At 36.4% G+C, this 12,498-nt stretch overlaps 1 protein-coding gene across 3 annotated transcripts in view; it reads right to left on the bottom strand.

Annotated features, from left to right (window-relative positions):
- Positions 1–12,498, bottom strand: part of prtfdc1b (phosphoribosyl transferase domain containing 1b) — a 39,759-nt gene that overhangs the window by 13,277 nt on the left and 13,984 nt on the right. For all 3 annotated transcript variants that reach the window (XM_062022633.1, XM_062022634.1, XM_062022635.1), the window contains one exon: positions 4,323–4,340. In XM_062022633.1, the coding sequence (XP_061878617.1) occupies positions 4,323–4,340 (18 nt within the window). The remainder of the gene's footprint in view (positions 1–4,322; positions 4,341–12,498) is intronic.

Below are 12,498 nucleotides of genomic sequence, written 5' to 3'. Positions count from 1 at the left end.
TCAATGACAGACAATCTATGTTAATAAATAGTTATGAAAATAAAGAAAACGCAGTGAATGAGAAGGTGTGTCCAAACTTCTGGCCTGTACTGTACATATATACACACACACACACACACACACACACACACACACACACACACACACACACACACACACACACACACACACACACACACACACACACACACACACACACACACACAAACACACACACACACATACACCTACACATACACTTATATATACATATACATATACACACACATACATATTATATATACATACATACACACGTATGTATGTGTATACACATGTATTACATGTATATATATATATATATATATATATATATATATATATATATATATATATATATATATATATATATATATATATATATATATATATATATATTAGGGCTGCGATTCTTTGGGTGTCCCACGATTCGATTCAATATCGATTCTTGAGTCACAATTCGATTATAAATAGATTTTTTTCGATACAACGCAATTCTCGATTCAAAAACAATATTTTTCCGATTCAAAAGGATTCTCTATTCATTCAATACATAGGATTTCAGCAGGATCTACCCCAGTTTGCTGACATGCAAGCAGAGTAGTAGATTTTTGTAAAAAGCTTTTATAATTGTAAAGGACAATGTTTTATCAACTGATTGCAATAATGTAAATTTGTTTTAACTATTAAATGAACCAAAAATATGACTTATTTTATCTTTGTGAAAATATTGGACACAGTGTGTTGTCAAGCTTATGAGATGTGATGCAAGTGTAAGCCACTGTGAAACTATTGTTCATTTTTATTTATTTATTTTTTTTATAAATGTCTAGTGATAATGTCAATGAGGGATTTTTTAATCACTGCTATGTTGAAATTGTTACTAATATTGATACTGTTGTTGATAATATTCATTTTTGTTTCACTACTTTTGGTTTGTTCTGTGTCGTGTTCGTGTCTCCTCTCAATTGCTCTGTTTATTGCAGTTCTGAGTGTTGCTGGGTCGGGTTTGGTTTTGGAATTGGACTGCATTTTTATGGTATTGCTGTGTATTATTTTGTTGGATTGTTTAATAAAAATAATAATACAATACAATTAAATTAAAAATTAAAAAAAAATAGATTTTTGAAAAATGAGAATCGATACTGAATCGTACAACGTGAGAATCGCGATTTGAATTTGAATCGTTTTTTCCCCACACCCCTAATATATACAGTATATATATATATATATATATATATATATATATATATATATATATATATATATATATATATATATATATATATATATATATATATATATATATATATATATATATATATATATATATATACACACACAGTATATATATACACTACCGTTCAAAAGTTTGGGGTCACCCAAACAATTTTGTGGAATAGCCTTCATTTCTAAGAACAAGAATAGACTGTCGCGTTTCAGATGAAAGTTCTCTTTTTCTGGCCATTTTGAGCGTTTAATTGACCCCACAAATGTGATGCTCCAGAAAGTCAATCTGCTCAAAGGAAGGTCAGTTTTGTAGCTTCTGTAACGAGCTAAACTGTTTTCAGATGTGTGAACATGATTGCACAAGGGTTTTCTAATCATCAATTAGCCTTCTGAGCCAATGAGCAAACACATTGTACCATTAGAACACTGGAGTGATAGTTGCTGGAAATGGGCCTCTATACACCTAGGCAAGGCAAGGCAACTTTATTTGTATAGCGCTTTTCATACACAAGGCAGACTCAAAGTGCTTCACAGACAACAAAGTGAAATGAAAGAAAATAAAAGCAAAATTAAAATGCAGACAATAAAAATAAAAACAGTGCAGACGTTAAAAGTTAAAAGATTAAAAGATTTAGCTGAAAGCTAAGGTGAACATAAAAGTCTTCAGTCTAGTTTTAAAAGTAGTGAGAGTTGGGGAGAGTCTGACATCTTCAGGAAGTTTATTCCAGCTATGTGTTGCATAGTGACTGAATGATGATCTCCCTTGATTTGAGTTTACTCTTGGAACCGCTAACAGATTGGTCTCAGAAGATCTTAGTGATCTAGAGGGCGTATATAGTGGGAGCATATCAGTGATATTGCACCAAAAACCAGACATTTGCAGCTAGAATAGTCATTTACCACATTAGCAATGTATAGAGTGTACTTCTTTAAAGTTAAGACTAGTTTAAAATTATCTTCATTGAAAAATAAGGACATTTTAATGTGACCCCAAACTTTTGAACGGTAGTGTATATATATATATATATATATATATATATATATATATATATATATAATATATATATATATATATATATATATATATATATATATATATATATATATATATATATATATATATATATATATATATATATATATATATATATATATATATATATATATATATATATATATATATATATATATATATATATATATATATATATATATATATATATATATACACAGTATGTATGTATAAGAAACAATATCCTTAATATCACTACAATTATTTAGCTTAAACAGATTTGTTCAACAAATAAGCATTAGCTTGCTTACCAACAAATGCAGTGCATCCGGAAAGTATTCACAGCGCTTCACATTTTCTACATTTTGTTATTTTACAGCCTTATTGCAAAATAGAAAACGCTCATATTTGTCATTAAAATTCTACAAAAAAAACCCCATAATGACATTGTAAAAAGTTTTTATTTTTATTTATTAAAACTAAAAAAATCCCATGTAGACAAGTATTCGCAGCCTTTGTTTAATACTTTGTTGATGCACCTTTGGCAGCAATTACAGCCTCAAGTCAAGCTCTGCACTCTTATCTTTGGGCTATTTTGGCTTTTCCTCTTTGCAGCGCCTCTCAAGCTCCATCAGGTTGGATGACAAATATTGATTTTCATCCAGGATGTCTCTGTACATCGCTACATTCATCTTAGTCTAGTCAGTGAGGTGAACAAGAACCAGATGGTCACTCTGTCAGAACTAAAGCATTCCTCTGTGGAGAGTGGAGAATCTTCCAGAAGGACTACCATCTCTGCAACAATCCACCTGCAGGCTCGTATGGTTTACTAGCCCGACGGAAGCCATTTCTTATCAAAAGTTTGCAAAAATGCACCTGAAAGACTCTCAGATCATGAGAAACAGAATTATATAGTCTGATGAGACAAAGATTGAACTTTTTGGTGTGAATGCCAGGCATCATGTTTGGAGGAAACCAGGCACCACTCATCACCAGGCCAATACCATCCCTACAGTGAAGCATGGTGGTGGCAGCATTATGCTGTGGGGATGTTTTTTTTAGCATCAGGAACTAGGAGACTGGTGAAGTTAGAGGGAAAGATGAATGTAGCAATGTACAGAGACATCCTGGATGAAAACCTATCCAACCTGATGGAGCTTGAGAGGTGCTGCAAAGAGGAATAGGCAAATTTGCAATTTGCCCAAATATAAGTGTGCCAAGCTTGTGGCATCGTATTCAAAAAGACTTAAGGCTGTAATTTCTGCCAAAGGTGCATCAACACAGTACAGAGCAAAGGTTGTGAATACGTACATACATGTGTTTTTATTTTAGCTTTTTATTACAAATACATTTGCAAAATTGAAATAAACAAAAAACGTTTTCATATTGTCATTGTGGGGTGTTGTTCGTAGAATTTTGAGGACAAAAACAAATATATTCCATTTTGAAAAAAGTTGTAACACAACAAAATGTGGAAAAAGTGAAGTGTTGTGAATACTTTCCAGATGCAATGTATCCTTGTTGGAGGTATTTCTGTTTTTATTTATTATTTTTGTGAAGGAGTTTTGCTGCACTCCTTTGTCAATATGGACGCCGGCACCAAAGCAAACTGAACCTGGTTCTGTTTTGGCTCCTTGTCCAATGATAGTTGAGTTGTAGGCAGCGACAGCACACTCTGTTTATTGTAATTTTACTAAAAATAGGAGCGGTCTGCCACAGTAAGGCCTAATAGTAGTGGTGGTGAGAAAGAAGAGCAGCAATATGGTTTATGTTTGTATAATCTGATGGATGACTGCAATATTACAACCTTCACGCATTAGGCTGCTTAACTCTACTAATATAATGGACCTTAATCTTTATAAAACGAGTAAAAAAAAAATTACTCTCACTCAATACAGAATAAAAAGGCCAAAGGAAAAAAAACGTAATATCTGCGGACTCTCGTTTTACTCTATACGCACTTCACCTAATTAAAAAGAAGGAAAACTTAAGCTGGTTCGTCTTGACCTGGAACTTGGTCAAAGTAGGAAAATAGAGAAGGAAAAAAACATGGTTGACTCACCTCCACGATCAGTACGTTCTTATGAGGGTGGGACACAGGGAGGGGAAGGAAAACAAACAAGTTAGAGACAAACCACCAACTGCATGCACATACTGTATTGAACGCTGAACAGGAGCTAATAAATACTTTGAGAGAACCAGTGTGGGAAAACAAACTTCAACAGTATCTTAAATACATGTGTGTACTGTAAACCTTTCATTAGTAGTGATGGACAGTGTTTTAATGCCAGCTCTCCGTGTCCTTTTACGTGTGGGTAAGGCAGGGGTGTTTTAATACAACAAATTCTACCAAGCAATATGAAAGCGGTTGTAACCACACCAAAAAAAGAAGAAGCTATTGGTGCTTCATTTTGATGCTAAGGGAACAAGTACTCGGCTTTGATATCAAGGTTAAGAGGCAAGGTTTATATATGTATATATATATATATATATATATATATATATATATATATATATATATATATATATATATATATATATATATATATATATATATATATAAACGGCACTACTGCCAAAAAGTGCTGTACAAATTAAAAAAGAAAAGTAAAATAATAAAAATCACAATAAGTACAGACAAGTTTATAAATACACACCTAAATATATTGGTAAAGAAAAGTAATCATGGGACATTATTCAAAACATGAAAAAAAAAGTATGACATATTGTAATATTGTACAAGTAACGTCTTGTAAGTAATGTAATGTAGCAATAGAAGCACACAAGAGTCTGACGTGCTTTTTCAACTTTATCATCGAACTTAAAGGGCCCGTTGAATGCTGACAACATTGGCACTTATTTCATAATTCTTAAACTAAAAATGATGTCTACAGATAAAATTCCCCTCGAAATAGATACAGTCGTAATTTTAGACTTGTTTACCGACAGGTTTCTAACACTTTATAACACCACTAGCCAGTAGCTACAACAACACCACAGCACTTCCTCCTTATGCACCAATGACTGTTGTATGAACAATGTTGCATTCACGAAACCTTGGAATTATGGGAATAAACATTACAACACAAAAGTCGCTTTTTGCACATTCTTTAGGTTCTGTATTGCTGCAATAATTATGACCGTTTGTTGATGATTTAATTTAATTAAAAGCTATAGTTATTCTTTTAATTTTGTCCCATTTGTATGGAGGGTCAAATGGGACAAAATGAAATAAATAAATACATTCTTAAAAAGGTTTCCTAAATGTGTAACAATTAATTGAATAATTAAATCAATCATGAAATAATAAAGTGAATAATTAATCAAACCGTGAAATAATAAAATTTGAAATATTTGAATAATTGATTTATTTATTAAATAATTCAATGTAATACAATTGTGCCAAATTTAACAAATGTTTGCATTTAATTTAAATTTAAATTAATAAATGACACCTTTAAATAATTATTTAAAGATTGGCTTGTTTACTGAATTTTTTTTCCTGTTTGTATGGAGGGCCAAATGGGACAAAATAAAAATAAAAAAATACATTATTTCAACTTGAATGTCAGAAGATTCCATAAGAATAAACATGTATTAATTTTTTTTCACAAAAATTGCAATTGCGGTTCAGGCACCAGCACCAATTTTCAAAGCTTGGTATTAGTAAAAATATAAACGATATCCATCCCAGCTCATGCCAAAAGATGGACCAACCACAACAAGGGGTGTACGGAGAAAAAGCAGCGTTTGACCTTTTTATACACTTGTGTAACTTAAAGTACCAGTCGAGTGGAAAAATAGTTGCCTCTATATGGAAGCTATTATCATATATATCTGATGTATGACACCGAAAGACTTACAAAGTTTGCGAGTCAATAGATATGATCAAAATAGCATCAATCCCACAGAGATTCCTGAGCCATTTTGAAAACTAAAGAGGTAGCCAGTCATGTGGTCACGTGACATAAAAAGGTAGGAACTGCAGATCCCTACCCCATCAACAACAGTGCAAATCATGCAGACTTTGTGTGAACCAATAACAATTACTTTGGGACAAATGATGGTCCAGAACCTTATTTTTTATCCTGAATATAAGGAGGGTGAGCTAAAAGCTTTAGAAGCTCTGCTAAACAGATCTATCTTTCGTGAAATCATGTAGCGGACATACTAGTTAGAATGCATGAAAAAAAAAAAATACATCTGTCATTTTGTCTCTCATAATGATTGTGAACGATAGGCAAAATTCCCCCAAAAAGTTCAGTTCCCCTTTAAAGTTAGGGTGACCGTTTTGACCCCGAAACAGATTATTTCCTATGACCTATGATGTACTTACGGTTAAACACAATAATTACAAAAATCATGACTTGGCGGGCTGTTTCTATAGACAGCTATGCAACAATGCCATACCCCTCTCAGAAAAACGTACAAATTCAAAATGCATTTGAAAAAAAAAAGTCTCTACTAGGGTTGTCCTGATACCAATATTTTGGTACCAATACCGGTACTAAAATGTATTTCGATAATTTCCGATACTTTTCTAAATAAAAGGGACATTATTGGCTTTACTGTAACAACAAATATTAGGGTACATTAAACAAATGTTTATTATGGCAATCGAAGAACAATTTTGTCCTTAAATAAAATAGTGAACATTCGAGACAACATTTCTTTTTTTGGTAAGTAAACAAACAAAGGCTCCTAATTAGTCTGCTAACGTATGCAGTAACATATTGTGTCATTTTCCATTCTATTATTTTGCCAAAATTATGAAGAACAAGTGGTAGACAATGAATTACTAATTCACTTGTTCATTTACTGTTAATGTCTGGTTATTTTCCGTTTTAACATGTTCTATCTACACTTCTGTTAAAATGTAATAATCACATATTCTTCTGTTGTTTAGATGCTTTACATTAGTTTTGGATGATACCACAGATTTGGGTATCGATCCGATACCAAGTAGTTACAGGATCATACAATGGTCATAATTTAAGTTCTCATGTGTCCAGGGACGTATTTCCTGAGTTTATAAACATAATGGGAATTTTAAATAAACAAAAAAAGATTTTATGATGCTAAAAATATCAATGTAATCATAGTAGTATTGACTATATACGCTTGGTATCATTAGAGTGGATGAAGCAGTCAAAAGTGTTCATATGAGTAGTTTATAATCCACTTCAGATTAGTAAGGACAACGTACGCGCTCATTAAAGGCCAATTGTATTGCGTATACTCTACTTTTTAAACAAAGGATTTACCGAAGCGTGCAGCCATGCTTTATGTCAGCCGCATTTATAGCAAATTATAAGGAGGGCAACTGTCTGGAACTGCAATATTACAAAATTCCACCCACGACACAGCAAAAGTAATTTCAGTGCCATTATGTCATGCCTCGTCCCACATCAATGTCTCACTTCTTCCAGGACGACACTGGTTGGATTTTCAAAAAAGAAACTAAACATAGGACTTACTGTACGTCACAAAATAAGAAACTTGGGGGAATTCGCAAGCACGCTCAAAATACAAACATGCAGAAGTTATGACTCAAGCCTGCAACCTCATCACCATTTCATGTTCCAGGCATCTAGGCCACGCCTGGCTGCCTATATGCGTTTCAATCAGTGGATGTGTATTATTTCCTCAGAATACTCTCTTTGGCATTTGACTTCTGCTGTCGTCACACACACAAAAACAAGCACACACAAGACTAAGCAGATAAACATTCATTGCGGCACAGTTCCGTGTTCTTACACGTCTCACAGGGACTAAACCAACATGCTAATGATTAAGAAAGCATGTTAATTATGATCCATTCATGGAACTGATGTGCGTGGAGCCCACTGATATGACTGGAGTCCACACCTTGCCTCTTAAAATAAAACAATATTCACATTTTTTGGAATTATATTTATACATCCGCTGCATTTCTCCACCCCTTACTGTTAACAAAGTCAGCTATTTTTCCTTTTTTTCCTTGCGTAATCCTGCTGACAAATTAACAGCAATGTTCTCTGGGTGTATCTATTGCACAAGAGTTGTGAAGTTTATAGTAAGTTTCGCACATGCGATTAAAAGGTAAAATAGTGTTTAAAGTAATTTGTCATTGGTTAACAGGGCTAAGAAAATAATGATAAGATGACAACTACTGCAAAAGCAAGGGTCAACTCTTCTCTATTTAGCAAAAGTGCTCTTCTCTTTTTAACAGGGTGTCTGCAGGTTTCAACAAGTCAAATTTAAGACTTTTTTAAGACCGCAATGAAAAAAATGGAAGAATAACTAAGCATAAAAAAAACAAAAAAAAGTACAAGTTGATCCCTGTACAGCTTTGCAGGTTTTTTTTTGGCGCTTAGTCATCTTTTGATGCAGACTTTCGACTTTTTTATTATCGTTGCATTAACTTTTACAAACACTGCCCTCTATGACGGCTCCACACCTGGGTCCTGACCCGACATAACGTTATTACATTTTGTCATGGTTATATTTCAGAATTTCAACGAGCTTTTGATAGAATTTAAGACATTTAAAGACCTTAAATTCAAATGACTTTTTTTAGACTTTTTAAGACCCCACGGTCTTCAATGCAAGCCAAAGATCCTCTATATGACAGGAGCGTTTAGATTTTTTTCAAAGGACCTATTGCAAAAACTCTGATACTGTGCATGCGGACATAGACATCCTGGATGAACAAAATTGCTTCCCATCCAACCTGATGGAGCTTGAGAGGTGCTGCAAAGAGGAATGGGCAAAACTGCCCAAAGATAGGTGTGCCAAGCTCGTGGCATCATATTCAAAACTACTTGAGGCTGTAATTGCTGCCAAAGGTGCATCAACAAAGTATTGAGCAAAGGCTGAATACCTATGTACATGAGTTTTTTAAAATTTTTAATACATTTGCTAAACATTTTGAAAAAAAACTTTTCACATTATGGGGTATTGCCTGTAGAATTTTGAGGACAAAAATGAAAAAATGTGGAAAATGTGAAGCGCTGTGAATGTCTTCCGGATGCACTGTACGCCAAACTGCTGATCCATACAATTTTAAAGGCTTAAAAAAGAGAAATGTATCTGTACTTGCGTCAATCAAACCCTTCTGTAAAAAAATATGTTGGTTTTCAGTCTTATGTTGGAATATATATAAATAAAAAATATTTCATCAATATAATTACGATTAATAACATATCTATTTAGAGTAGGGGTCCCCAAACTACGGCCCGCCAGCGTCCAAAATCCGTCCCGCAAGAAGTCCCAAGTAAAAAAAATTTAAATAAAAAAATAAAAAGTTATTTTTTTTTTGTTATTATAATTTTTTTTAATCTGTCCTTTCTAATCGATTTTCTACCGCTTGTTACCCTCGGTGTCTCCTAGCCGCTCAGGCAAATCATGTTGTCTAAAAATGCATTTTCCCAACAACATAATCCGCGGCAAGTGCGCTCTTTTTCAGTCAATTAGTGCGTGAGGAATTTATATACAGTATATACTGTATATATATATATACATACATACACACATATACACACACATATATATATATATATATACGGTATATATATATATATATATATATATATATATATATATATATATATATATATATATACATACATGTGTGTGTATGTGAATATATATATATATATATATATATATATATATATATATATATATATATATACACACACACACACACACACACACACACACACACACACACACACATATATATATATATATATATATATATATATATATATATATATGTGTGTGTGTGTGTGTATATATGGGCTGCAACTAACGATTAATTTGATAATAGATTAATTTGTCGATTATTACTTCGATTAATCGATTAATAATCGGATAAAAGAGACAAACTACATTTCTATCCTTTCCAGTATTTTATTGAAAAAAAAAACAGCATACTGGCACCATACTTATTTTGATTATTGTTTCTCAACTGTTTGTACATGTTGCGGTTTATAAATAAAGGTTTATTAAAATATATATATATATATATATATATATATATATATATATATATATATATATATATATATATATATATATATATATATATATATATATATATATATATATATACCTGTATATTTAAATAAAATATGTTGCAGTTTATAAACAAAGGTTTATTAAAATATATGTATATATATATTCAAAAAAAAATTAAATAAAAATAAAATGCCTCTGCGCATGCGCATAGCATAGATCCAACGAATCGATGACTAAATTAATTGCCAACTATTTTTATAATCGATTTTAATCGTGGTAGAGGAGTTTGCGTGTCCCAATGATCCTAGGAGCTATGTTGTCCGGGGGCTTTATGCCCCCTGGTAGGGTCTCCCAAGACAAACTGGTCCTAGGTGAGGGATCAGACAAAGAGCAGCTCGAAGACCTCAATGAAAAATAAAAACTATGGACCCAGATTTCCCTCGCCCGGACGCGGGTCACCGGGGCCCCCCTCTGGAGCCAGGCCCGGAGGTGGGGCACGATGGCGAGCGCCTGGTGGCCGGGCCTGTCCCCATGGGGCCCGGCCGGGCACAGCCCGAAGAGGCAACGTGGGTTCCCCCTCCAATGGGCTCACCACCCATAGCAGGGGTCATAGAGGTCGGGTGCGATGTGAGCTGGGCGGCAGCCGAAGGCAGGGCACTTGGCGGTCCGATCCTCGGCTACAGAAGCTAGCTCTTGGGACGTGGAACGTCACCTCGCTGGGGGGGAAGGAGCCTGAGCTAGTGCGCGAGGTGGAGAAGTTCCGACTAGACATAGTCGGACTCACTTCGACGCACAGCAAGGGCTCTGGAACCAGTTCTCTCGAGAGGGGCTGGACTCTCTTCTACTCTGGCGTTGCCGGCAGTGAGAGGCGACGGGCTGGGGTGGCAATTCTTGTTGCCCCCCGGCTCAGAGCCTGCATGTTGGAGTTCAACCCGGTGGACGAGAGGGTAGCTTCCCTCCGCCTTCGGGTGGGGGTACGGGTCCTGACTGTGGTTTGCGCTTATGCGCCAAACCGCAGCTCAGATTACCCACCCTTTTTGGATTCACTCGAGGGAGTACTTGAGAGTGCTCCCCCGGGTGATTCCCTCGTTCTACTGGGGGACTTCAACGCTCATGTTGGCAGCGACAGTGAAACCTGGAGAGGCGTGATTGGGAAGACTGGCTGCCCGGATCTGAACCCGAGCGGTGTTTTGTTATTGGACTTTTGTGCCCGTCACAGATTGTCCATAACAAACACCATGTTCAAACATAAGGGTGTCCATATGTGCACTTGGCACCAGGACACCCTAGGCCGCAGTTCCATGATCGACTTTGTAGTTGTGTCGTCGGATTTGCGGCCTCATGTTTTGGACACTCGGGTGAAGAGAGGGGCGGAGCTTTCTACCGATCACCACCTGGTGGTGAGTTGGCTGCGATGGTGGGGGGGGGGATGCCGGACAGACCTGGCAGGCCCAAACGCATTGTGAGGGTTTGCTGGGAACGTCTGGCAGAGTCTCCTGTCAGAGAGAGTTTCAATTCCCACCTCCGGGAGAACTTTGAACATGTCACGAGGGAGGTGCTGGACATTGAGTCCGAATGGACCATGTTCCGCGCCTCTATTGTCGAGGCGGCTGATTGGAGCTGTGGCCGCAAGGTAGTTGGTGCCTGTCGTAGCGGTAATCCTAGAACCCGTTGGTGGACACCGGCGGTGAGGGATGCCGTCAAGCTGAAGAAGGAGTCCTATCGGGTTCTTTTGGCTCATAGGACTCCTGAGGCAGCGGACAGGTACCGACAGGCCAAGCGGTGTGCGGCTTCGGTGGTCGCGGAGGCAAAAACTCGGACATGGGAGGAGTTCGGGGAAGCCATGGAAAACGACTTCCGGACGGCTTCGAAACGATTCTGGACCACCATCCGCCGCCTCAGGAAAGGGAAGCAGTGCACTATCAACACCGTGTATGGTGAGGATGGTGTTCTGTTGACCTCGACTGCGGATGTTGTGGATCGGTGGAGGGAATACTTCGAAGACCTCCTCAATCCCACCAACACGTCTTCCTATGAGGAAGCAGTGCCTGGGGAATCTGTGGTGGGCTCTCCTATTTCTGGGGCTGAGGTTGCTGAGGTAGTTAAAAAGCTCCTCTGTGGCAAGGCCCCGGGGGTGGATGAGATCTGCCCGGAGTTCCTTAAGGCTCTGGATGCTGTGGGGCTGTCTTGGTTGACAAGACTCTGCAGCATCGCGTGGACATCGGGGGCGGTAC

This window comes from Entelurus aequoreus, linkage group LG16 (genome assembly GCF_033978785.1).
Source record: "Entelurus aequoreus isolate RoL-2023_Sb linkage group LG16, RoL_Eaeq_v1.1, whole genome shotgun sequence".
NCBI classification, from domain to species: domain Eukaryota; kingdom Metazoa; phylum Chordata; class Actinopteri; order Syngnathiformes; family Syngnathidae; genus Entelurus; species Entelurus aequoreus.
This window is presented reverse-complemented; position numbering and strand designations above follow the sequence as displayed.